General features: G+C 36.4%; 5 protein-coding genes across 8 annotated transcripts in view; 2 read left to right on the top strand and 3 right to left on the bottom strand.

Annotated features, from left to right (window-relative positions):
• Positions 1–276: 276 nt before the first annotated feature.
• Positions 277–1984, top strand: LOC149739423 (uncharacterized). The gene is made up of 2 exons (XM_089872343.1): positions 277–1218; positions 1868–1984. Exons 1-2 carry the CDS (start codon positions 444–446, stop codon positions 1978–1980), a joined length of 888 nt encoding a protein of 295 aa, XP_089728469.1. The 5' UTR covers positions 277–443; the 3' UTR covers positions 1981–1984.
• A 4097-nt stretch (positions 1985–6081) lies between these two features.
• LOC149739422 (uncharacterized) lies at positions 6082–11113 on the bottom strand. Its single transcript, XM_089872329.1, has 4 exons — positions 10710–11113; positions 10568–10653; positions 7527–7935; positions 6082–7355 (listed from the first exon to the last, which is right to left on the bottom strand). The coding sequence occupies exons 1-4, from the start codon at positions 10846–10848 to the stop codon at positions 6688–6690; spliced, it is 1302 nt and encodes a 433-aa protein (XP_089728455.1). The 5' UTR covers positions 10849–11113; the 3' UTR covers positions 6082–6687.
• Positions 11114–11262: 149 nt separating this feature from the next.
• On the bottom strand, positions 11263–15109 carry LOC149739421 (uncharacterized). The gene has a single exon (XM_089872340.1). The coding sequence runs from the start codon at positions 12550–12552 to the stop codon at positions 11431–11433; it is 1122 nt and encodes a 373-aa protein (XP_089728466.1). The 5' UTR covers positions 12553–15109; the 3' UTR covers positions 11263–11430.
• A 2426-nt stretch (positions 15110–17535) lies between these two features.
• LOC149739420 (lactosylceramide 1,3-N-acetyl-beta-D-glucosaminyltransferase-like) lies at positions 17536–19349 on the bottom strand. The gene has a single exon (XM_089872342.1). It carries the CDS (start codon positions 18856–18858, stop codon positions 17866–17868), a length of 993 nt encoding a protein of 330 aa, XP_089728468.1. The 5' UTR covers positions 18859–19349; the 3' UTR covers positions 17536–17865.
• An 876-nt stretch (positions 19350–20225) lies between these two features.
• Positions 20226–27787, top strand: part of LOC149739419 (ankyrin repeat and FYVE domain-containing protein 1-like) — a 32549-nt gene continuing 24987 nt past the window's right edge. The window contains exons 1-2 of one of the 4 annotated variants that reach the window (XR_016384402.1): positions 20226–21200; positions 21800–22016. Coding sequence is in view for 2 of the 4 variants with exons in the window: in XM_089872315.1 (XP_089728441.1) it covers positions 21161–21200; positions 21800–22016 (257 nt within the window). In the remaining 2 variants the exon portion in view is untranslated. The remainder of the gene's footprint in view (positions 21201–21799; positions 22017–27787) is intronic. The other 3 variants (XR_016384403.1, XM_089872315.1, XM_089872316.1) reach the window with 3 other exon arrangements.

The following is a 27787-nucleotide window of genomic DNA, read 5'->3' as shown; positions in this document are numbered from 1 at the left end:
GGGTGCGTACAAAAGAGCTGGCCAGTAAACGGTTGATGGGTTCGGTTGGCGTTTGAATTGTTTGCGGAGAGGCAGGCCCAGACTTGATTACTAATAGTAGTAGCTCGCTATAGTAGCGACGTCGCAGAACGACTCGGACATGTTGCGACACGGCCGTATTTGGAGGTCAATTGGTTACCATGAGTTTCGAGGTAGATTAACTTTCTGTACGTGGTTAGTTTATAGCAGAGTGTATAAACACAGTATTTCTATGGCTCTGGTTTATAGTAAGCAGGTTTTGGGTTAGCAATTATGCGAAAAGAGGTCATATACTAATACGTTTAATATAATATATATTTGTTTGTTGAATGTATGTTTCATCGTAATATGATTGGTGCCAGTTGCTGTAAGTAACGTAAACGTGTTTTATCTCAGATACATATTATTTAAACAATTACTATAAAATGGTTCCCCCACCTTCGTACAATGCCCACGAAACATCAGCATTCGCTGTTTTTGAGAAGCCAGTGCTAGTGAAGCCCCCAAGTCCTGTTTGTCGCCAACTATTTGGTCTTTCAGATCAATTAGAGACGAGCAGACGACTTAAAGAGGTTTTGGATTCTGAAGCTAAAAGATTTCAGTTCGCCTGGAACTTCGACGTCCGTAAAGTTCCAGCTGCGGGAAATCAGTCGCCGGATCCCGGGGCAGCTGCACCGGGCAAACCGAAGCGTTTTGAGTGGAAGTTACAACAAAGAAGTGAAGTGCCACACTTCTACACTCGACCCTTTGCAACCCACAGGTTGGCAATGACGTCACCTCGTCTCGACCGTTCCCCATTGAAAAAGAACCGCACCCAGAAATGCCACCAGGATAGACACCTAACAAACACTTCCTCCCCGACGCCCCTTGGTCAACGAGATGAAAACGTCTCCCGATCAATCATAAATCCATCAAAACGACTTTGCACCCCCCTTTTTACGAGCCCACCTAAGCTAACCACCGAAGCGAAGCCAGACTTGACCAGAGTTCCTGCAATGAGAATTCCCCCGATTACGCCAAGCGCCGACTCCAACAAGCCCATGGTTAGTGACGACATGGAAAAGGCAACCGCATCGGAGCCAGTCGGGTCCATGGTCGCTTCCAACTCATTGAAGCGGCCTGCCTCTCGAAAGTTGTTCAACCTGAGCACTCCAAGTCCAAAGCGATCGCGAACTAGCAGCCGACAACCGAAAATAACAGGTAGCTACACAATCAATTAAGTGATTTTGACAACAGGGGTGGTATTCTCGGCTACCGACCAAACTAGTCGGTTTTTTTAGTCGGCTGTTTAAAATTTAGTCGGTGTATTTTTACATTTAGTCGGCCGACTAAGTTTCTTTTCGTTACTCGTTACAGAGGTCGGTCGTCAAAATCTTAGTCCGGCGATTAAAAAAGCAAAATCAAATTTAGGCGGCGGCTAGTTTAGTTGCCTAGTCGGTACCCGAAAATGCCTTCCCATATGCACGTGATTTCTCAATTAGTTATTCTCCACTTTTGTGTGGGAACCTTAACTTCCACGTCATGAACACGCACCGTTTGTAATTGTCTCGTCACTAATCCCCATTGTTCCAACACTTCCAAGGTATTGTTGCGCCAAACACAATTGTGAGAAACCTTCGTAAAATATTTATTGTGGGAAACACGAGATAAATTTGTCATTTCATATTTTAATGCAGCGCCATCGGCTAATAGACATATTAAGTAAACACGCCCCCCATGTTCTACTGCTTCGTTCTCATGGAGCTCAAAACACCACGCACTTGATGGATGATGTGCACCCTGTGGTTTTACGATGTTTTATTGCATCGCAAGCTACAAGTGAAACTAACGTCGTTATTTCTTAACACAGACGTGATGCCACAACGAAAACTCCGTTCAACGTCGAACAACAAAAGCGAAGGCAATAAAACTGTGAACCCCATAAACTCTGCCTCTTTGCAAGCAGCCAAAGCAAGTAATTGATATGGTAAGCTTTATTTTCCTAGACAATGTGAATTATTATCATCCACTTTATGCGAGGCCAATTTTGCATAGTGTGTGCTCGACACATAGAGCTAAGCTTATTTCCCGTTTTAGAAAATCCAACTAATCCCATCAACAGATAAGACAATGGTGTGTATTGTTGCGTCATACCGGAATACCCTATAACAAAAATGACGTCACATCGCAAAACGTCGATAGTGCGTGGTATAAGGGGAAACTGCGTCACCTTTCCTACCAAAACCTTCGCGGCTTAACTACGTGGGAAAAACACACGGTGAAGCGGTTACTATACGTTTACTACATGGCAGTTAACTGGCCTTCTATTCACGTGTAACAATGGTTTAAACCGCCGTTTACAACCTCGTGTAATATGTCAATACAAACAACTAAGAAAAAGGATGGCCAGCCTGGAAAGTCTCTGTTTAAATCGACACCACCGCAGTAACAAAACGTGAAACGGGTTTCAAAATAAAGAACATTCCGAACGTGGCGACATCTGGCAGCCACCTACTCCAGTTTAACGTCTTTCCTGTCGTAGACGTGGGAACTCGGCGACACAATACAAAATTCCATGTTAAGGTCGAATTACAGGCCTTCTTGGCACCTGTATGACTTTCCTATCAGCGCCGGAAGCTCTCTGTGAGAGTTAAGTCCATTTGAATAGATAACGGTAGTTGTATTTCTTCGACATGATGCGTAACTAACGTTTTACACCATTTATACGGCGACATATTTAAATAGAGAATATATGAAAAATCATATTTGTCACAATGGAAATTTAAACTGATGCTTTGTTTAATCATAGTCTCAATTGTGACGCAACCCTCGCGTTTCTAGGTGTCACTCTCGAGACTAATAAAGGATAGGCGGTTGAACGTTCAAATATAAGCGTTGGTTAAATAATTATCCATGCGTTGAAATAGCAGAATCGATAGTTGTGGTTGTAGCGCCATTGAATCGTGAAGGGCGTACGTGCGAGCACCACGTATTAAGTTTACTGTATTCTGACTCTCTCATTCTTATTCCAGAAAATAAAGTTGATCCACACAAGAATGAAACTAGAGAACTACCCAATCATATAAAGTTAAAGCTACCAAAGCAAGTTTACTGCCGACAAAACCCCAATCATGAAGCTGCTGCCGATATTCATTATTTTGCTGCTGTGTGCTTGCCGATTATCCTCGCTTAACCTGCTTTTCGTTTTTCAACTATAATTACGTCATACAAACTCATAGTGACGTCACACAAAAAGTTTGCACCGATTCTGTTCTATTTTTCTATATTTTCCTTATGCGTTTTCAATATTACGTTTCTTGTTTGAAATTAAATGGATTTCAATGAAACGTTGATGGTAGTATGTGCTGACAACAATTTGACAGCTTCTAAGGAATTAAAGATTTCATGGTAAATAGTAAGCGACATGACAAATACTGAAGTGAAACGGACAGTTTGTTTCCTGAAATGATATGTCGTAGAATATCTTGGAAGTGAAAAGCGATATTTCGCAGTGTGATTAAAATCATTTGAATTCTGATGCTTATGTAAATACCCAACAGCGGAAAACAAATGAGATCGAAGTCACTCTGTCGCCGCAGAGGATATTTGTATTTCCAGTTCAAAACATTTCGATTTCCGACACTTAAACATCGAGTCTCATCTTAACAAAGACGGGTAGAACGCCACGCGGTCTGTATAGGGTATATCCCGAAAGGCTGAGGACAAATAGTTCTTCTGTTTACTTCTGTCTTCCATTCCCCCCCCCACAGTTGCTTAAGATACTAAAACGGTTCGTTAGCCTTTTACATTCTTAAATAAACATACTTAAACAGAAAGAGCGGCAGATGGTGTTCACATAAAACCTTCTATCGATTTAATAAACACAAATCCCGTTAAAATGAAAACAAACAATTTACCAATCCACTGCGCCGATAATGTAAATCGATAACGCCGGATCATTAACCCATAACAACGAAACCGAATATGTGACACACCAGCGATCCATGGTGTGTTATACTATTACTATTTATTTACATATACAGGATCTAAAATTGTAGATGTTAATATCAATTTGTATGAATAAAATTTAACATTTTAAACCTCAAACATATTTGCGACCGTTAACGCTGACACGTGATGTTTCTAAAATGTTGTAAAAGTTTGCAGCACAGAACTTTCTAATTTAACGAGGAACGCCGAGGGCAGAAGTTTTACAAAACAATTCATTTTGTTTATAAATAAACCCGTTTGGTGATTGTAAATCAAATAACAATGTTTACTGCGATTATGTACCACGTGATTATGCAACTCACCCGTTTATTTAGAATATGGTGTAATTAATAATTATACATTAAAGGCATGCGTTCTCTCGCCGTCCTGTATTGATTCGCCTAATATTGCTTTAAATCTCCTAATGCTTAATGGGGTTTCTAGTGTGACGGCACAGAGCATACAACCAAGTATTGAAATCAGAAACAGCTTTCGAGTTGACACATCGCAAGTTTACACAAAGAATATCGATCTGTTACGTCACCAATCAATTTTATAATAGCTGTTGAGTATAAAACGTCCATAACCCGACCGATTGTAAATTCTCCACGGCATAATGGAGGTTCTTGAGGGAAATATGTTGTCACGTAATGGGACAGAACGACTTACAATTACATGCTAAATAATTAATAACATCAAGAATGAACAGTATCATTTTAAAATTTTAAATATTAAAGCGAATCAATTTTACTGCCTTATACATTATGCAAGCTGGTGCGGGTGATACACTTACCCTGAGCCGGCATCTGGAAGTCACGAATGGCCCCGGGTAACAAACCTTAGGCTCGGACTGGCAGATGCACAGCACCAACTGCAAATCAATACAATCAAAATAAATTACTGACAACGTTGATACTGTGTGGTTTCGTTACGTTCACCATTCATAGGAACGACTTTAAGTACAAACGAAATATCCGACTATAGGTATAAAGGACGCTATTATTGGGAGCAGTTTGGGTTTTAATACAATTTGCTGTTGATGCCGGAAACCGCAAATAACTACCAAGGAAGCGACTGCGTGGATCCATTTACTAAAAAGCGCTGAGACGCTTTATTTCCAGCAACCGCGACATGGCAATCGAGGAAACTAGCTCGTGTCTTAACAGTATTCCTGTCCTGTCACAGTTTGTCTCGTCAACATGGTCTTATCGAGGGCGAGAGCTTACCAGTGTGTTGTGAATAATATTGAGAGAAGTTTAATAGCCTTTTTTGACGCGTATTAGGTAATGCAATTTTGCATAAAATTAAAGACCGCCATTGATTTGTTTACATGTTGCGACACCCAAGTAATTCTGTTGACATGATGTCTATATTTTACAGTAGACAGAACTTTTACGTGACCGATAGTAACGTACTTAAGTAGACTATCTAAACTGGCAAGTAGCCTCTCTCAGCCACCACCGAGTAGCTTTTTGAAGGCAAGTCCAAACAAGCCCATTACGGCATGTTCCAACTTGTTTCCAAACGAATTAGATTTACGGAGGTCACAAACTAAGCTAAATCAGACAAACCTAACCCAGGTTATTAAAATACATTTTTTTACACAAAAAACAAATAACATATGTTTTTTTACACTTTTTAACCTTTAACTTTGTTTTTAGTCAAGTTTTTCTGTAATAAAAAACATGCGTTTTCCCTACACCTGTTATTTTGGACACAAATTGAAGTTCAATTTGTCTTTTACGTAACAATGTGTCGGACCACTTGGTATTTCTATGGCTCTGTTCATATATATAGTAAGGCGATAAAAATCTACAAAACTAATATGTGGGGGAAGACGGGACTGAAATATTTTTACATTAGCAGTATTCTAAAAAATCTACAAAACTAATATGTGGGGGAAGACGGGATTGAAATATTTTTACATTAGCAGTATTCTGCAACTTGTAGTTAACCTACCGAATTTAACTTGCTGTGCTAGTATATATGCCATGTAAACCTTATGCACACATAACGTTAAACCGATATTTTTAGTTGTTTTTATGTCAGATTGAAGTCATATTGACTAGGCCTATATACTGTCTATTTTTCTCATGTTTATATCTCAGTTTTTATCACAAAACTAAAACTTGCTTTATGAGTCAAAATCAAACTGTACGAAATATTCAAGGTTGTTTTATGAATCACCTGTTTAAAATATACTGCTTCTATTTTAGCTATTTTCTTAATATTTAGAAACAGTAATCAGCTTTGGCGCGCGTTTTATAAAGTCGTGATAACACTGTCAAATAATTCCGTCACATATTTTCCTGAATATCATTAATTAAATGGGGGTCGGTAAAAAAATAAAAAAGTCTCGTCTAAGAAATTATGTGTCTGATCTTCCCCCACCTTACTACGTATAAAATCATATTGAGCGTAGGTTTACATTTCTGTATTCATATATTTAAAATATGATATTCTTAAGTTAAAACTTGAACGAAAAATACTTCTTTTTTCACAGTAAAGTTTTGTATCGGTAACAACAGTTATTGTTGTATCAAGTATGACGCCTTTGCCATTTCAGCCACGTACAAGTCACGCCACGTAAATGATTTAAAATGTAAGTATGTAAAAGTAAGCGTATATGGAGTAACATACCATCGGTATCGCGTATAACATGCATATGTTTTGCATTAATGTTGTGTTGTAAATTATCCCTTATAATTGTAATTTAGTTTTAGTTGCATTGTAACTTCTAGTTACTGGTTGGTCGGATTCAAACTCATGGATTGTGTTTTCACAGCAGCTGAACTTCACAGTTCGGGAATCTAATTTACAACGACATTGTTGTGACGTCACGATATCTCCGTACGCGCGTGGTGACGTGTGCGGTGTGACAGGAACGCTATGTGATGCTCTAGCCCCACCACGTGGGGGTTGTGGTTGGGAGATTTGTTTTGATTCGACAAAGGCCCTTGGACGTTTTGAAGAGGGCCGAGGCGAGAGCGGGACAGAAAGATGACAATTTGCCCCGACTATTCCTAAAGGTTCTTGGTCAAATATTACAGCACCTTTCCACCGATTCGAACCTCGGCTACTATTCAAAGGTCTTCGAGGCCAAATAATTACAGGGTTTGACTTGGGTTTTGTATCTTCAGGGAAAATGTTTAAATCTTCGCGTTTAGGCTGCGAAATTTTTTTATCGTTAGCAACACGTTTAACGTTAGCAACAGCCTTTTGGTAGATATATTTGGAATTTTCTGAATTCGGTTTTTGCGCAGATGAACTTCGCCTTGTGCTGTGGATTCTTTGTAGTCCAACATTTCCACCTAAACTGCCAACCATCTGGGTAAACTTCGAATTTTGTTTCACTAGACGTATCACAGCTGAAAATAGAAGACAAAATTAAACAATGGAACCTTCCAGAACATCTATAATCACATAACATGTTTGAATATAAAATACACGTCCAACTTCGCATTAAAAGGCTGCATACCAAATAACTAGAACATGTTTTAATGGGACATCATGTGATCAAAAATCACAAAAAAATACACCTTCAGGGTCTTGAATTTTTTTCGGCATTCCAGACATTCCAGTTGATTTTATACAGTTGGATACTTTTTGTGTGCTGATCATGTATGGAAGCTTTGAGATTCTAGTTCCTGCATAATAGTCTGGTGGCAAAATACAGTTTCTTTGACAAGCCAATTTCTCCAAATAAGACTTTCCCTCAGCCGAAGCTTCTCTCGATGGGCTTGGGTATATTTGATTTACTTCTTCTTTAGTTTCATTTGCAAAGGTTGTGGTTAACTCCACTGGAAATAGGGTTCCAAGTGAGGGCGCTGTAGAGCAGTACCGTGTGGTGGTTTCTGCTGCGCGAATTAAATTCAACGCTGTGCAATTATCTAAAACCTCTTCACCAGAATGACATCGAGACTTAGTCTGATAATATTTGGCAGCCTTCTGAAATATTAATACTGTAATTTACCAATTATTTTGAAACCAAAATTAAAGTGAAAATAAGAACAGTATTTGCAAATATAATAGCAACAAAATTCAATAATTATACTAACGAGCAAAAAATCAAAATTTGTTTAATGATAGAAATGCTTAAATGTGATCTATTCTAAAGGCACTACAAGTTTCAAACAACAAAACAGCTTCTGAAAAAAATGCGAGTTAAAATTGCAAAAATCAAGTAAAAACGGCTGTGCGACAATGCATGGAATTTCCCGTAAAAAACTTTCACTTAAATTTCGCCATTTATAGTTTCTTAACTACTTAAAAAGGTTCAATAAAACGACACAAATGTTATGACTGGCTGTTTTTTTTATTATTTAAACTTTAGGTTTGGTTGGTTATAGCAATGTATATATAACTAGTTACTAGTTATATACATTGGTTATAGGTACAAGTTGCAAAATACTATTAATAGTAGGGTAGAATACAACTCTTTGTCAGATAAAACTTTTTGATTTTTTTACGAGCCCCCATTTACTGATAATCAGAAAAATATTGTTACAGAATTGTTCGAAAGTATTGCCACGTATTCATAAAACACGCGTTAAAGTTATTGTTTTTTATTTAATAATTCATATTTTAAGGATAATTTAAGTATAATATTCTAATATAACGACAAGGTATAAAAAACGTTATATATTTCAAGTTTGAATATAGTAGGGTGGGAGAAGATGGGACACTTTGTTAGACGAGACTTTTTTTAATTTTCTTTTTACGGACCACCATTTAATAATAACCAGGAAAATAAGGTTACAGAATTATTCGACAGTATTATCACGACTTTATAAAACGCCCGTCAGAGCTGATTACTGTTTTTAAATATTAAAAAAATACGTAAAATAGAAAGAGTATACTTTGAACCGGTAAAAAAATGCGAAATAGTAAGGTGCCATTTTTTAATGCTCGCTAAATCATAGTACAGGCAATGAATCTTTTAGATTGCGTGTGCGAACGATTAAACTAGTTTTCTAGGTTCATAAAACAACCTTGAATATTTCGTACAGTTTGATTTTGTCTCATAAAACTAGTTTTAGTTTTGGAATAAAACACTGAGATATAAGCATGAAGAAAACAGGCAGGGGTCAATGTGACTTTAATTTGAAATAAAAACAACAAAAAATATCGGTTTAACGTTATATATGTGAAGTTTACATGGCAAAGAAACTAGTACAGCCTGTTAAACTCGGTAGGTTAACTACAAGTTGCAGAATACTGCTAATGTAAATATATTTCAATTTAGAGACCCATCTTCCCCCACATAGTAGTTTTGTATGTTTTCATCGTCAAACTTTGAAAGATTTGCTTTTAATTTAGTAATTTATTCCTCAGGGGTTTTCAACTATAAGATACTGATATAATAAAAAGATAATATTTTGAAAATATATTCGAAATTTGGTCATTTGCACTTGGTGATAATTTACAAGAAGTGGATTGTGCCCGAAACAGAGTAGTAATACCGAATTTGTAGCAAAAATAAAAACTTTATCAATAGTTACAGCCAATTTTCGGTTAATACTAGTTCATATACATTTGTAGGATACAATATTTACCCATTGATGTTCGAACATTACCCATTGTTGTTCACACAGTACCAATTGTTATGCAATAATATAATTGTTTAGGTAACATGAATGAATGAATGAATGAATGAATTTAACTTACTTTATCCTCGCGTGGCCGGAAAACGACAGTCGTTATCACACGGGTTTAACACCTCGTGCCAGCTTACGAGTTGCCATGTATGTTACTTTGTGGGTAATTATTTTTTTTTAATTTTTTTCATTTTTTTTTATGTATGGCTGATAATTTGGACAACCCATTAGTGACCACTGGGTTAGAGCAATTGTCGTTAAGTGTCTTGCCCAAGGACACATACGCCCACAATGGTAGCAGCGACGAACCTTGAACCCATTACCTAATGGTTACAGGCAGGCGCGCTAACCACTACGCCACGGCGCCGGACAACATGTTAAAAACTATAGGAGTAGAGCAAGAAAAAGAATGTTTAGACTTAATTTTCAAAGCGTACAGTGTTATCTACGTATATTCCTATTTATAAATACATTTAATAATCAAAATTAACAATGATTTTAAACTGTCCCATCTTATTCCGTGTGTTTTCGAATTTGTAAAATTTCAGTTGTTGTGCGGATCGCTAAATAACTCCTCGTGTTTTTTTTATATTTTTTTAAATTGTTGTCAATTAATAAAGGAATGATTGTACTAATTCGTGGTATTACCCAAAAATCGTCATCTATTTTGATTTTGAAAATATTTGGCAATAGATGCTTAAGAGTCCCGTCTTCCCCCATACTATATATTGGGTAATATTTTCTCAAGGGCCCCGTCTTACTTTACTTTACTATGCGTTTAACTTTTCGATTCAGCATATACATAGCTACACACTACGCTAACCAGCAAAAATGTTCAACGCTTTTGTCATATTAAAATATTAATTAGGTTTTTTATTTGTATTTTTAAATTCGGTTGTACCTTTAGATTACATTTGAGCAACTTTAACTATATACAACTTTTATTTTTCGTTGGTTTATGCTCCTTTAAGAAAACAACGCACCGCATTTTCGGATCTTATTTGACGTAATTTTTCCATCTTTTCTTTACTGGTGAAAAGCGAACTTTGTTCCAACGTGAGAGCTGTACCTGGTGCAAGCCATCATAAAAATCGAACACTTTATCCTCATTATATGACATTTTACCTCTGTTGAAACAATTACCGTAACTACCTGGTGCAACGGTTGCACCCAAAACGACATTTCTTGGATAGCAGTTCCTTAACATTCCGAGTCTTCGTTGACCGTTTCGTGATCTTCTAAAGGAATATTCCACAGCAGACATTTTTATCAATTTGGCATGACATTAAAAAGCTTAAAACTAAAATTGTACTTTGTTTTATTGGTAATTATAACTTTAAATTATCCTACGAAAAACTTACGTTTTTACTCACATAGTATCAATCATCGTATGCTAATGTGTCTACTTTCCCGCTAGCTGTGTCAATCGTAAACAAAGCACCGCTGTACAGGCGAAAAGTGTATTAGGACTTACTTCTCGAGGACTTAACTGTTATAGTATAAACGTAAAATTCCCGTCACTTACGTACTTCAAGTGAGAAGTACTTTCAATTGAATAGATTCGAAAGCTGTTTGTCAGACACACGACGGCTGAGAATATAGTTAAACTTTTGAACCAATTACTCCAGATGTGGCAACTTTGTGTCTGTTTCCAAATATTACAAAACTATATACAAACTTCTGGAACAAAACGTGTATTACGCCAACAAGATACATTATATAACTGAGACAAATTTTCGCAAATATTTATAGTATTGTGTTAACAAATGAAACATAATACAACGTAATAGAGTAGTTGATTATGAACATAAAATTCTTACAATTACAGCAAATATAGTTTTTACTATTAGCGCGGTCCACACCAGAAAGTGACGATTTTTCTGTGTGTTTCAAACGAAAAGATAACCGATAAAACATTTACGAACAAACTCACATCGTAAACGGTATTCGTTACATATTTAGGCGTATTTTTTGGAAGCACGAACGCTACTACAATCATGGCAAATAGATCGGTAACAACCGATATACTGGTACATGCGATGGATCGTTTGATAATGTTTGTTATACGATTGTTGGTATGGTTTGGAGACTGGATTGATACAGAATTCAACGACTGTGAACGTGTTTGACGATACCGGCCGATTTTTCTCCTGAGATGCTGGTTCACAGATTGTCGGATCGGGTTTAAACGCCCTGTTAACTGTAACTCTTCCCGCTCTACTGCATATGTACTGTCAACACATCTGACACTATTATATGAAGTGTCTACTTTTGATAGATTTCTCGATTGTACGGTTGGAATCATTAAGCTGATTTGCACAGAGCGGTGACGTACAAGTGGGTATATAAATAACCCTAAAATAAGTGCTTGTCCAAGTACGAGTCCAGTGGTTAATATTATAAAAGGAAGGGTGTTTTCCTGTTCATTTTGCCGCAAAACACACCCACGATTAGAAAATTCATATGCTGTCGGAAGAATAAAAAGTATACTGACGCCAACACCTGCTGTTACCATCATGCTCAGACACGCATAGCTGACGAATTTTACTGAAGTTGTGTAAAACAGTTTTACGGAAGGGTGAGAGTATAGAGTGCTTTGTCGAAGCCAAAGAAACATATAGGTTGAAATAAGACCAATGCCGTAAGCGATAATAGATGCATCCATTACAAGTTCACATACTTTTGAATTTGTGTTTTTTAAAGCAAGTACGACCTGGGTCGTAATTAATCTTGGCACAACAGATACAGCAGTAACAGCTCCAAATGCGACCATTTTAATTGGGTTATATTTTCGTGCATGTCCTCTTGTTTTACTGGATTCACGAGTAAACAAAATAAAACTGCTTGCCAGCCAAATCGACGCAACCAGTAAAATTGAATTTGTACTTTGACTGACAATCCACTCTGATTCGTAGGAAATGTTTAAAGAACTACTACTGGTAGCAATGCTTTTCTGAGCTAAAGCCATTTTCCATTAAACTGCAAATATTGTATACATTCAACTGATGTTCCTGACACTATCTAAAGAGGTATAATCATAGAATGAATCACTGCTGGCCTATTTGTTGATCAGTGGCCTTTCGGCCTAGTAACTTACGCCACAATTTGTATTACAGCTATTTTTGCACTCTAGACCGTACCTTGCAAAAAGAAGAACGTTTTCGAAGCCCGGTGATACTCCCATTATGTGCGTGTGGTTTATTGGCAAGACAGTTGAAGAGTCCAAACCACGCCTATACGTTTTTTGAGAGGATACCACAAATTAGTACTAACATTCCTTTATTAATTGACAATAATTCAAAAAATATATTAAAACACACGAGGAGTTATTTAGCGATCCGCACAGCAAGTGAAATATACAATTTTGAAAACACACAGGATAAGATGGGACGGTTGTTTAAAATCATTGTTAATTTTAATTAATAGGTGAATTTATTATTAGGAATACACGTAAATAACACAAAATAATACTGTATGCTTTGGAAATGAAGTTTAAACATTAGTTTACATTTTTGCTACAAACTGAGTATTGCTACATCACTTTTCGCACAACCCATTCTCATAAATTATCTCAAAGTGCAAATGACTGAATTTCGAATATATTACCATATATAGGCCTACATAATAAACAAAAGAGTTGACAAAAGCAAAAAGACGAGTAGTAATGGTTAAACGACAGTTGTTATAACACGGGAATCAGCCTAAAGAAGATTGATCCAAAGATTGAAACATGATGGAAACCCCCGAAAAGAAATTCCCCAATGTTTACAGTAAACGGTTCCGAGTACGCACTTATGTGACGTATTGTTTTTTTTCGACGTTAAATGTTTGTGGTATGTATTTGCTGTGGCGTTCCTCTGTATTGTTTCCGTTTTTATTCCGTTTTATGTTTGGCTTTTGTGTTGGGTTGATACGACTTGCGCTTATTTTACCTTTAAACATAATTAATCGTCGTGGCGCGAGCGCGTCATTTTCTCCTGTTTCGCTTACATTCGCATAATATCGACAGTTCTTGTTGCGCGCAGCCTATAAGGTTGAACGTTGGTGTATCTGAGTGTCGTGGTTAAAACGTCGGTGTATTTGAACATTTTGTGGCGTTTAATTGAAGTAGTTTTTATATGTTATTCAACTATGTTATTCAAGAAATCCTATATCAGGTCAGTAACGGCATAGACAGGTGTCTATGGTAGCGGTTTAAGGTGTCTATGGTAGCGGTAAGCAGTTAGAGCCAAGGGCGTAGCCAGCCTTAAATTTTGGTGGGGACCAAATGTTTTATGAATGTATTTTGGATATGAAACACCTCATTGCAACACAAAACACGAAAAGGCGTTCCGAATAGCATTTATTTTTCACGATCACGGCGCGTGAAAACAACGATCTATACAACTGCATTCAAAACTCCACTTGTCGCCTATACCACCAGCCATTTTTCTCACAAAATTTAAGATTTGTTATTCCGAGCTAGCAGGTAGACTGTTTATTACGAAATAGTAGGGATTCACACGTGGATTCATTGCATCATAATAGCGATTATTTGACCAACCAATTAATTAAGATATAATAGCAGTTCAAACGCCGATTATTTGCGTCATATTTGTGCATATGACACGGTCAAACAACTTTGCCTAAAATTAAAGGTATAAATATATTAAACACAAATATAATGTATTTAGTTGATTTATTAGCTTAACTATATAAATAATTACAAAATAAGCAGCCGTGTCGAAAAATCGTAAAAGATTTTCGCTATAGCAAAGTGTGACGTCATCGAGGGTCAAATGCGAGTGAGAAAGACTGTGTTTAGATACGAGCAGTGGCGTATCATAGACCCCGCGGGGGGTTCCACACGAATTAGGGACCCACTTAATACTCGATAGAAAACAGGTGTTTGCACTTGCATGCACTATGTTAAAATAATAAGTTGTTATTGAGTATATGATAAAATACCTAAACGGTGAATTTCAAGTATGATGTAATAATACTTTTATTATTACAATACAACTGTTCGATTATTACGTCATAAGCCACCAGAATATTGAATAAGCACACACGAGGTAGTGTATTGTGATTACGAAACATGCTTTTTCTTTATTTTCAAAGTTAATTTTTGACAATATTGCATTTAAAAAAAATAAATATACAGCGTTTTTTTTATACGAAAACTAACTTTGAAAAGGCTCGAAATCGTGCTGCGTCACAGTATTTTCCACAGGAGCCGTCATAAATTAATCGAAGGTTAGATTATTACGTCATAGAATGCGCATTGTTCCTTTTGATTTCTACGGCACAGATTACGTAATTCGTTAGGGCTATTGGTTAGGAGTTAGAACATGGGGTTAAGGTTTTACTGGCATAAAACAGTGCGAAAAACAAGGCTATAACTACCCGTAAGGTACGTAAATACCGCGATTGTGACGTATTAAATCGTTAATCTTACGCAAGCCAGGCGAATTACGGTGAGGCGTGTTTTCAAGCATTTTTAAAATTAATTTGTTGACACGACGACCGACTTTTCGCAAAAAAAAGTAGACAGCAGGTATCAGTAAAGCTCAAGGAACACTTTGAAACCAAAATTTTAGGTGGCCACTAGCTAAAGGCGGGTTCAGACTACGGGCGATAAAAGCGCTGCCGATGAGAGAGAGTGATTGTCGGCCGACAAAAGGATTTACACACAAACGTAAAATCGCCCGGTATCCTGTTGAATGAATGAATGTAACTTACTTTATCCTCGCGTTGCCGGAAAACGACAGTCGTTATCACACGGGTTTAACACCTTGTGCCAGCTTACGAGTTACCATGTAGCCTATGTTACTTTGTGGGTAACTATTTTTTTAGATTTTTTTTTTATGTATTTTTGATAATTTAGACAACCCATTAGTAACCATTGGGTTGGAGCAATTGCCGTTAAGTGTCTTGCCCAAGGACACATACGCACACAATGGTAGCAGCGTCGAGCCTTGAACCCATTACCTCTGGGTTACAGGCAGGCGCGCTAACTGATTAACCACGGCGCCGGACTGTTCTGTTTGACGTAATTGGTTTGACGGGAAGTGGGAAAATAAATTTAATAGTTTTAGCGTAAATACGTGATTAAAGTAGAGAAAAATACCCAGGAAAGATTATAATTTCGTTTAACAGGCATTCGATTTAAAAATTTTAACGCAGATGCCGAATTTATCAAAGAATCGGCTAATGTTATATCTGCCTCTATATTCCATATAGTTTGGTTTTATTTTATCATTTTTCTACAAAGTAATTGTGTCCCGTGTAATATTTAACTTTTTTAAACATTTGTTGAAAATGCCATTTACAACAGTCGCAAAACACCTTAACAAACGTTGTTTTTAATATTATTACGCTAAATTTACAATGCAGTACTCTTGCAACAAAATAGATTCATTTTTACATTCATATTTCTTCGAAAATTATCTCCACCGTTTAATTTGCAGCGAAATAGTTTTCGTGAAAACTGTTACTTTTTGCGCCATGATCGCTAGGATCATCAGCAGAGTAGAAACTGTTTCTAATCGATTTTCTGTCGCTCGTATCATAGTATACTGAAGTGAGTATCATAGTATACACTTCAGTATCCTATGCTCGTATTGTAGCAATGGAGGAAGTGACGTCAGAAAATCGCCAGACTCTCTCGAATCGCCAGCCATCAGCGCTAGTGTGAACCCGCCTTAAAGGATTACCGTGATAGGAAGGGGACCCACATACAACATACAAGCCTTGCAGGGGGGCCTTCATTATCTTAAAACGCTACTGGATGCGAGTAGCGAGAACAGTCTTTGTTCGCCAAAACATTTGTGCAAATTAAAACTATTCTGCAGTATAAATAGTTTATATTTATAGATATTTAGGGGTGCCAAAGCCCCTCAGCCCTGTCTTTGCCAAATTTCTTTCTTCCTCCACCATACTATAAATTTTGTACTTTTATCATAATCATACAAATGTTGCAACCAATTGCGGTGGCGTACTGCGGTAGTCTGTTATAAACTGTACTGAATACGACTTAACACATGCTTTAACACACAACTATAAAACATGCTATTCAATAAAAGTAATCTATAAACGAGTTACATTAAAAGATACATTTATCAACTGATATACAACAATTAGCTCACACTAGCAAGCTATGCGTAATTATTGAACTACGAATAGTCATGAGGAACGCAAAATAACAGGACAAGAAATAGTGATAAAAAAAACACAAAAGAATATAAATAGCGAGAAGAAAAAAAAAACTTACAACTTTCACATGACTAACAAGGAATACAACTGATCTAATTAAAACTGGAGTATATCTTGAAGACAAAGAAAAAGGTTTGGGTGCCAATCAAATAATAATGTTAAACCCAAAACATTACACAACTTAATGTTTCACACTGTTCCAAAGATCATTTCTATAAACCATAGTCTATCTTGCTTTTGCCACTATGTCCAATTACGTCAGAAATCATGCTGTGTCAACAAGCACTAGTACAAAACACCAACTTATTTCATTGTTCCACTTGCTCCAGATAGTATACTTCCATTGTGTGAAGTAAAGTTCTATTTTTCAATTTTCCAAGTAATTTAAGGAAAACTAAACTAATCTAAATTAAGTTAGTGAGTAGTAGTATGTTATATAATATATCTTATTCTAGGATATATTATATGACATACTCAACTTGGTTTTGCTAACTTTCAATAGAACACTAAAATTTCAACATGTTATCATTGTGACCGGTTTCAACAAAGGACCAAATTCAATTTGAACCGGGTTGTTATTATATTTGCTTGGACCTACTGCGCAATAGAGCCTCGTCCACATTCAACAGTTAAAAAAAATATAGCCTGGTCCACATTCAACAGTTAAAACAAGTATAAGACATCTGGCTCTTGTTAAACATGCCATAATAGATCTGTTTCTCACCGAACACTATTCTACTCAAGTTAACCCACAATATTTAATACCATGTTATTGGTTTTAACAGAATAAATTGCGACAGATATAAAACATACAGTTAATCGTAACTCGTAAGATAAAGTCAGGCTAACATTCACAGTATAAAACACAGGTTTGCAAGAGAGAGAACACCTATTAGATCACATATTAGCATATATGTGGGGGAAGATAGGAAATACTAAAAAACCGTTCATGTCAAAGTTCAGCTAGCTAGCAATTAACAAAAAGATTGAAACCCAAACTTATAATAACTTGGCAAATAATGCATTAACTAACTGTTCTTACTTAAAAATATATGCAATATATATTTATAATATATAAATGCTGCTATCATGCTGTTGAAAGTTGTTGTAAAGTTAGTTTTTGAAACTGGGTTTTCATTGCTGTTGGATCGTAACTATGGGAAGTAATGAAATCTTTATCAGAATCAATATTTGTACCACAAGTAAATTTAGCATTATGTTGCGGGACACAATTTACAGATTTTGCCAAAATTCCTACATATGCATCATCAATATAAAGAGCTGGAATAAGTTCGGACTGTTTAAATAATTTAGTTACTAGGGTGTTTGAAAGAATATACCCAGCACCAGCACAGTAACTTGGAAAGAACAATCCTGGGTATGAAGAATAAGGTACATAATATTTACTCTCTTTGTTCCTGTTTGGTGCAGATCCAGAAAACACACAGCCAGTGTAAATAATTGTTTCCGAAGTATTTTCTAAAAACTGAAGTAAATTTGGTACATGAACAAACACATCATCGTCAGTTGTCATGAAAAATTTTGAATAACGACAAAATCTTGTCATCCAATTTAACTGAGACACCAGTTTTATTGTAAGATTATTAAATGTATCAACAAAATCTTTTTGAACAACATCACCATACACAGCATTTTCTTTTGTAAGATCTGAATTTGATTGATTTGTCCATCCCACCATAAAAGCAATTATTATTTCATGGTTCATTTTCATTTTCCACCCAGCTATATCACCCCAGGTTTGTCTAATAGCATTTCTCTGAGCAACATTTTGAGGTGAACTTTTAACAAATATAACTAAATACGGTGGCTTTTTCTTGCAGATTTCTTCATTTTTCAAAACATATTTGTAACTTTCTTCTTTATAAAAAACTACATCTTTATCAACATATACAGAGTGATCTGTAGTAGCTCCTAACTGATAGGCCAAATAGCCAACAATGTTGCATGTAGTTGAAAATTCCACATTGCGGTGCACTAGCAGCACAGCCAGAAGAACAATAAATCCAACCGCCTTTACTACAACCCTTACAATTTTTTTAGTAATTAATCCACTGTACATGCTTAATAATTCTGTTACTAGGAGCGAGTGAAATTATTGGTGTCAAGATGTTCTTAGTTTTCACCATAGCCCGGCAGCAGTTATTTTGGTATCCCAGGGATGGTATTCTTAGCTACCGACTAACCTCTTATAGGAAAGTCAGTGTACGTCGTCAATCTGATAGTAGTAAATAAATTGTGATTACTTAGTAATACTTTCCAATTTACAGGAATACGGAAACGACGAGAATCGCGATCACAGTTATACCAGATTATGCTGACTTAGCATATTTTGAAGCCTAATGTTCAACACGAAATTATAACAAATGGTACAGCAGGTACCAGTGAGACATAAGGAACATTTTAATATAAAAAAGTGCCAAAAACTAACCAATAGGAAAAAGTGCTGGGTCAGCATATTACGTAGATGTGTTTTTACTCCAGCAGTTAAATTTGCGCTTAGACTTTTTCTTGCTATGGCTCTTTAAATTTCTATGGACTTGTTCCACACGAGCCGTTAAAGGTTAGATTATTACGTCATAGAATGCAAACAAGAAATCACATATCTAATGAATGAGCACGTTTTAAACTAATTAGCATAAGATAGTAGAGTCGGGGAAGATGGGACACCTTAAACACATAATATCCAAATAGCCCGTGTTTTAAACAATTAACAACGGTCTGTGGAAGTCGTGAAGATACAGTTTTATAATTCATTAAATGTTCTTTGTTTACTGCCAAATGGTGACTGTGGAGCAGTGGGCAGAATGTATTTATACATGTATTATCACTAATGAAACTTATGACGTATGAGGAAGTGATTGGTGAAAATGTGAGTAAATACGCTTTGTACAACTCCTGTACCATGTGTTTATTGTAAACTTACACTATAGTTAACGTTGTCGTCGCTTAAAAACGTTTTTTTTTTATGAATTTTGACAAACCGTAATCACGCGGTAATTGGGTAATGTTACAAGTTAATATTAATCATATGATGTTGAATTAAAAATAATGTTTCAATTACGATTAATGATAATACGGTATAAGAGTAGTGCATTTAATGCATCCCCACTTAAATGCTAATAGTTTGATTCAGTCGTGAGTCGTCCTGTGGATTTCTTATCTTATGTCCTGTGGACTTCTTATCTTATAGCCGTCGTTCCCCGCCAAACTCCAGACAGTGTTTCCGCAATGTAAAGTGCATGAGGAAAGTAAGCGTTAATTAATCGCTCATCGTGCGGTTTTAAATATGAAAATTCAGTCTAAAAATTATAAATATACATTATGATTTGATTTAAATCAAGAGATTAAAGAAAAATGCTAGAATTAAGAACTAAGATAAGTGAGGAAAATAGTCTCGCAAAAAACAACAACAAGAACAACTGTTCGACGAAAAAGGATCTATATGACCACTAACGTGCTCAACAACCAAAATGCAATAAACGTCCGTATTACTTACGGATTGTGGTATATAGGCAATATATAGTTACGGATGGAGTTATATATGCATTGTATAGTTACGGATGGTGGTATATATACATACACTATTTTTCGCACAAGCCACTTCTCATAAATTATCTCCAAGTGCAAAAAAACTAAATTTTGAATACATTTCCCATGTATATATATTATCTTGTTATTGTATGAGTAGCCTATGTTATGTATGAATCAACCCTAAATTAAAAATTATTAAAATAAAGGCAAACCTTTTAAGGTTTTGCAATAAAATCTACAAATCTGCAATGTGGGGGTAGATGGGACACCAAATTGAAATATCTTTATATTAACAGTAGTCTGCAAGTAACCGGATGTGCTAGTTTCTTTGTCATGTAAACTTTAAATATATAACTTTAAAACAATATGTTTTTGTTGTTTTTATTTCATTTTAAAGTCCTGTTGACTCTATTTTTTCCATATGTACCTCATGTTTATGTCTTAGCTTTTTATTCACAAATCTGAAATTAGTTTTATGAGACAAAATCCAACTGTACCAAATATTCAAGTTTTTCACCGTACCTGCTCGCTTTTAAACACAAAATGGCGGCAGTTGGACTACTCAGTGTATCAATGACTGTGATGACAGATTTTGCTATGAACACAATTGTTTGCTGGCTTTGCCATAATACTAAACAGTTCTAGTATACTGTAGTATTGCAGTACTTAAGTTCACTTAATAGTGTTTCTATTAGTGTAATTGTGATTCATTGAGGCCAAAACCGAACTATCACATATTGCAGGCTTTTGCAGCTAATGGTAGGCCTGGTTAATAACTCATTCAAAGTAGGCCGTATATTTAAGTCAGGGTAGGTCCAACGCACACAAAGATGTCGGTAAAAGAGAATAGCGCAGAGCCATTAAAGCAAGGTATGTATTAGTAATAGTGTGTACTGGCGAGATCTTAATTACAGCTACTTTTGCATTACAATTATTTGTAGGTGCGACTATGGGAAGAAGTAGATACAAAAATTCTGCTAGGTAGAGGTAATTATTCAAACCTCAATTTTTAGAAAAATACAAAAAATAGACTACAAAGTTTTACTAAGTGTAAAACAAATTACGGAATTACTAAAAACAATGTTATAAATGGATAAAACAGTAAGAAAATTTTTCAAATGTGGTCAAAGGAGCGGTGTAGGTGACCTTACACCACCTGCTGCACTCGAACTCTGACCCATGTCCACCTCCCAGGAGCTCTATACTGCACCTCGCCCCACATTGCTTCAGTAGAACACTAACAACTCAAAAAGCATAGTTCAAAAGCTTAGTTTATTTGACAAATAGAGACTAATGACATTACGCTTCAGAAAACAATAAAAACAGCCAGGTATTGAACAGCTTGTCTGTTCTTTCCTTATTTTAATGGCTGTGTGGAGGAACGATTTCGTGCGATTTTTTAAACCAAATGATTTGTTGGTTTGAGCTCCGCACAATACCAATTAACTTATTATAAATTACTTTTGCAGAAGAACTCTTAAAAACTCGTCAGCATTTGTCATTACTTCGTGAACAATACGTAAAACTGCAAGTGGAGCATGCTGAGTTACAAAGAAGTCATTTTACATTAAAAGCTCTGCAAGGCGGGAGTGGAACTAATGATAAACTGATAGATTCAACTGACCACAGCCTGGCATCTGGACTAATACAAACTACAACCAAACTTTTTGGCCGCAATCTGTTTAGGTAAGAGACTGGATCATAACTAATCGGATAGTACAATGTGTTCAATTAGTAGAGATGGAACAAAATTAAAATTACCAATAACAATGATCCCTCTAAGCTGCACGATTGGGTACCGTGCAGTGCTGTGATTTGTCCTGCGCATTTAGTTATGTTGTTCATGCACGACGCACACATAGGTTTTTAATTAATAATTTAATAAATATTATTGGCACCAAGTACAGACAGCCAGCGACGTTCAAACGTCAGAATTAGTGCAGACTTGTTTATAAAGGGAAATTTTTCGTTACAATCTAACAGCCCCGGAGACTCGTATAAAAGTACGTCGACAATATGCCGACGATTTAAAAGACACGTGGCCGGGTGTGACGTCACGAATCGCAATGTCAGCGCAAATTTGCTCGTCTCGAATTAGTCTGTATCGTATAACACGAGCACCCGATGTTTCGTATCTGATTAGACTGATTTTTAATAAAAAAACATAAATTCATAAACTTTTTTATATTGAAATAATACAAAGTGCCGCATTACGTCTTCTCTTTCACCGCAAACCACGTGTTCTAAATGATTTTAATTAGCGACGCTTTTTGTTCAAAAAGAAACGTATTCTTGTACGCCTTTCTCCTTGATGATGACATAAGCTCGTGCCGAGCTTTTGATTGAATCTCGGTGCTGGGAACCTGAGCTTTTACAACTTTAACACATTCCTACTGTTAACACCAAATTCACGAAACATTACCAACATTGTCTGCTTCATAGCCCAGGTCAAAGTATTTATAACGTAATAATCTTTTACTTGATCGCATATCTATGGATTCTATGCAACGCGTGTTAAAGTCATTATTTACGCAGGATTTACTCAGACAAGCAGAATATTTGTTACGAAATAGTGGGAATTCACACGTGGATTCATTGCATCATAATAGCGATTGTTTGGACCTGGCAGTTGATTATGACATAATAGCAATTCACACGTTGATTATTTACCTCATAATACCGATTTTTGTATTCAATTTTTACTGCATAGAACTAACTAACTAAACGTTCGTTGTATAGTATGGTTCATATTGCCACAATATTTTGTTACATTACTTATACTTACAACATCGGTTAAGCAGACTTAAAACATAATACGATACGCATACTTCTGAAAAGTTTATTACTATTTTTGTTTGGTTTATTCTCTCTATTACTGCATAAGGAATTCAGTTAAACAAACAATATTACTGCTAAGCAGACGATGTTTTATCGCTGCATCGATTTCTAAACGATTTGGGCCGTAATAATCAACCTAAATTTGTTCCTTTGCTGCTTTATATTTACAATATTTCTATCAACCAAACAGAATATTTATTACGAAATAGTAGGAATTTACACGAAGATTCATCGCATCATAATAACGATTGTTTGACCCGGCAACTCATTACGACATAATAGTAATTCACACATTAATTATTTGTGTCATAATAGGGACTCACACGTTCATTATTTAGCCTGGAGATGCTTAAAAACAGGCTGAATGTTTGCTTTTTCACGTCTGCCATTAAGTAAGGGATTGTCACGTTTACGATGAACAATTCTTACGCATGTAAACGCAACAAGCATGTGAATGAAGTTTGTGTTTAGATAAAGCTTGGTGGCTATTGGGGACCTATTTTGCTACTCTTATAGATTATAGTTTGGTCATAATCTTCCCTTGTAACGCTGGGGCTTCGTAACTTGTTGTCTACGATCACGAATTATCCATTCTTGTCTAAGCTGCTTGCCGGTGTCAAAATAATCAACTAAATTATTAAATTAATTTCTGCCCGTTTGTATTTGACGCATTTCCTTTGTCGATTTACCGTTCCTGTAGTCTGCCTCGGGAGACGAGTGATTTTGTTTGTCAGCATAAACGTACGATAATATAGATAACAATTACAACAACTTGCGCAATCAGTTGCAGTTGTTTAAGCGGTATTGTAGTTGATCTTAAGTCACGGAAGTTTGATTTAAATCAACTAGAAACCATCATTACTTTGACGCGCGCCCTTTTTAGTTTAGAGCTATGTAACGAAAATATGTATACAATTTTTGAGGGGGTGTTCAAACACCAAACACCCCCCTCTAGATCCGCCACTGGGTTGGTGATAGCCGATTAGTTTTATAATTTTTTAAATCAGATTTTGTTAATAATTTGTATGCTGACCGAACCCAGTTCCAAACAGCATGAAAACGTTGATACTCGACCTGGATTCGACTTGGCACATCTAGGGATGCACAGTACAGAGTTCTGTATCCGTGAGATTTGAATCTCTTCTAACTACCCGATTGGATATTCTGTTTAATGACCTTGTCTTGTGAAGTATTTTTGCAATTTTATAAAAAAGAATTTGTGAAAAAAGATTTTAAAAACACTTCGCCTTTTGTTTGTGGTACGGTAGAACGTCGTTCTAACTAGGGATGTGCCGAGCCGAGCCCGAACTCAAAAGCTCGTGCCCGAGCCTCTCCTTTTTTGACGCTCGGCGCTCGGCTGAAATCTGGGCCGAGCGCCGAGCCTCATATGCTATTGCTATAATGTTGCACGCGAGAGAAAAATATTACTATACTGAAAATACTGAAAATGAAAAAAAGTGAAGCTACTAAGAGAAGATAACGAGAACAGTCAGCGTAGCTTCCTTTTTAATTATTTTTCGTTCGTTGTGAATTTGCTCTTTCGCAAGTAACGAATCACAACGTTAGTGAAATTGCCCGTATGGAATTACAGCCGGTGTCAAATTACACGAGCGCGCAATGTTCCTGTATCTGATTTTAAATAAAAAGCTAATAACTCTTAAACTTTTTTATAATGAAATAAATGAACTGCTGCAACCATGGGGGCTGTTTTGTTGTAATGACAGATCCCATTTCCGCAAACACGCACCCAGACAGAAAGTGTTAAAACAGGCGTTGCATTCAATATTACTTTCTTTCGCTGGGAATTGGAACATGTTTCATTTAATTGTTACGTCACTTGTCCTACAACAACATAACTATAAATTATGACGTTTCATAATATAACAATCGGGAAGAATGTTCCCACTTCCAACCAACCACAAGTTCGAAACCTCGTGTATGAGCATAACATTTTTACGCTCTGCGCCGGTGTAGGATATAAAGGAAGACGCATGCGGTAGCATACATTCTACACCTAACAAACGAAGCAATCGTTGTGAACTTTTTCTCGTGAATAATGACGTAATGAAACTCCGGTTCTCGTGCGGTGCCATCAAACGATGTTTTTTGGCCTCTGTCCAAGCTCGACCGGGACGATACTATGTAATATCATATTGCAATCTCTGTTGGTTCCAATTTACTGATATCGTCATTCGTCGCTCTTCGCTTTTATATTTGTATCAATTAAAATTTACATAATCGCGATTTACCTGCATTTAAAGTAATCATCAGAAACAAAAATTATACACAAACTACAAATCGTATGGAAGCGAATAAAACACGATTGTTTTATAACAATCTCGTTTGTAATGTAACAATCGTAATGGTTTATTAAAGTTATTCTGGCGTAAATAATCGTTAGATTATCCACGATGGACATGCGTAAAACTTACACCAATGTTTCATTTGTTAAAAAGACGTTTTTTAATGAAGTATAAATAATGTAATATTGGTCCTAATTTACCGCATAAAGTAGAATAAAAAGATTAGTGTGCAAAACCAATATCTAAAGCGTTTATTTCGCTTTAGAGATAACGTTGTTTTTTATCTGTATGACAGACCCCTTTTGAACGCGCTAGTTGCACCACTGGCTGCAAAAGTTATAAATACTTTTTAATTAAATATTTTTTATTGGAAATTACGAAACGAGACGTCTTTTTAACCGCAAACCACGTGCTCTGTAATATTTAAATTAGCGACGCTTTTCGACTGAATATGAACGCGTTCTCGTACGCCTTTCTCCTTGATGACGTCATAGGTGCTCGGGCTCGGGCTCGTGCCGAGCTTTTCGTTGAAGCTCGGCGCTCGGCGAACCCGAGCTTTTACAACTTCAGCACATCCCTAGTTCTAACAGTTGCTATGTATTGTTCAGTTTTTTCCAGTCATGGCCTACTGAAGATACGGCCCTATAAGTCGGTTTAGACTGGTCCGAGCTAACAGGCCTATTGTTTAAAATAATGCCCATTATTAACACATAGCCTCGCATTGTTTTGCGATTGTTATGTAATTCAAAATTGCATTTTTTGCTTTGTCTGTCCGTACTGTAGTATGATATTATACATGAAGATAACGATACGAAGATTTGAAGATTAGGAAGAAGTACAAGAAATCGTGATACAACTCTATTCTGGTATTGTTTGAAGATAGTAAGAATGGTAAATAAATGCGCCGCTTATGGTTGCAAATCTGGCTATGCCTCAAGTCCCGGAAAGCTGTCTGCGTTTGCGTTTCCATTCGACAAACCTGAGTTATTAAGGCGATGGATTAGATTTGTAAATGACCCCAATTTTTACCCAACAAATAACAATGTGATGTGCATCAAACATTTTGAACCGCAGTTTTTGATCCTTGGGAAATGTAGGAATAAATTGAATTGGCGACTGAATCCAGTCCCCACAATACCGTCCGAGATTGCTCTTGCTGAGAAAGCATCTTGCTTACCAACGGTTGAAACAACCAGAAAGCCCCGTCTTCATCGACCGTATGCTGAAGATGAAATAGATACCTTCATAAGTCGTGACCAAATTGCTCACTTTGATCAGTTAACTGCAGGTACTTGTTCACCAGGGTATACTTTTCGAAAAACCGGGGATCATGTGTTGTACTACAAGCTTGATTTTGAAATTTATTTTCCTTGAGTACTTGGTGCGATAAAGGTAGACAAAGATTTGCACGTAAAGCTACAATACTGTTGCAATCCGGTACCATTGCCGCCTTGGTTTACAGCAAGGGGTAAAAAACTTGTTGGCTTTACCCAATTAGATAATTTTCCGGCATACCTTGGGAGTTTTCAGTCAGAGAAACCATCGTTATTACAGGAAATGGAAAAGCGACAACATTACAAAGCACAAGGTCGCCCACCATATTCTGCAGCCATGGTCAGATTTAGTCTTGCGCTTCGCTACACATCTGCCCAGGCATACAAACTTTTGCTGGAAAAATTCCCTTTGCCTTCATTTTCGTTGCTTAGTAAAATTAAACAAGGAAATCTTGACATCCATAAGGCTGCGCTTCTGCTAAAAAATGCTGGAGAAATATCTGAAGACGTGGTGATTTTGGTAGATGAAATGTATCTGTCATCATAATGTATCGCTGAAGTGGCTAATGTTGGATTTAGAGTAAGAGGTATTGTTGCAGATAATCATTCTTCAAATGTTGCTGCTTATAACTTTCTGTTAAAACAGTTTCCATCCAAAAACCAGTACTCGATTAATCATCCTGATAATGCAACTGATACATATCTGTTTTTCGATAACGTTCATTTGGTAAAAAATGTCCGAAACAACTTATTAAACGCTAAAAAGTTTGTCTTTCCATCAATTTCATTCCAGATCGGAAAAACAAATATCAACTGTGATGCTGGGTATATATCATGGGCCGACCTGCACAAAATATATGATAAAGATAGCTCACTAACTGGTAACTTGAGGAAAGCCAATAAACTAACATTCACATCACTTCATCCACAAAACAACAAGCAAAATGTTTCGCTCGCACTTGCATTATTCCATGAAAGCACAATTGCTGCGTGCAAAAGTTACCTCCCTTTAAGGCAGTGTTTTTGTACATGATTCATGCGT

The sequence above is a fragment of the Ciona robusta genome, chromosome 2 (genome assembly GCF_009617815.1).
Source record: "Ciona robusta chromosome 2, ASM961781v2".
In the NCBI taxonomy this organism is placed as follows: Eukaryota; Metazoa; Chordata; class Ascidiacea; order Phlebobranchia; family Cionidae; genus Ciona; species Ciona robusta.
Note: the sequence above shows the minus strand (reverse complement) of the source record. Positions and strands in the feature narration are given on the sequence as shown.

Coding starts and splice junctions, on each gene's coding strand:
- LOC149739421 (XM_089872340.1), bottom strand. CDS start 12,552: ATGGCTTTAGCTCAGAAAAGCATTGCTACCAGTAGTAGTTCTTTAAAC.
- LOC149739423 (XM_089872343.1), top strand. CDS start 444: ATGGTTCCCCCACCTTCGTACAATGCCCACGAAACATCAGCATTCGCT. Junction 1,219..1,867: donor CCGACAACCGAAAATAACAG/GTAGCTACACAA, acceptor TTCTTAACACAG/ACGTGATGCCACAACGAAAA.
- LOC149739422 (XM_089872329.1), bottom strand. CDS start 10,848: ATGTCTGCTGTGGAATATTCCTTTAGAAGATCACGAAACGGTCAACGA. Junction 10,654..10,709: donor CGGTAATTGTTTCAACAGAG/GTAAAATGTCAT, acceptor GGCTTGCACCAG/GTACAGCTCTCACGTTGGAA. Junction 7,936..10,567: donor AAATAAGATCCGAAAATGCG/GTGCGTTGTTTT, acceptor TTAATATTTCAG/AAGGCTGCCAAATATTATCA.
- LOC149739420 (XM_089872342.1), bottom strand. CDS start 18,858: ATGTACAGTGGATTAATTACTAAAAAAATTGTAAGGGTTGTAGTAAAG.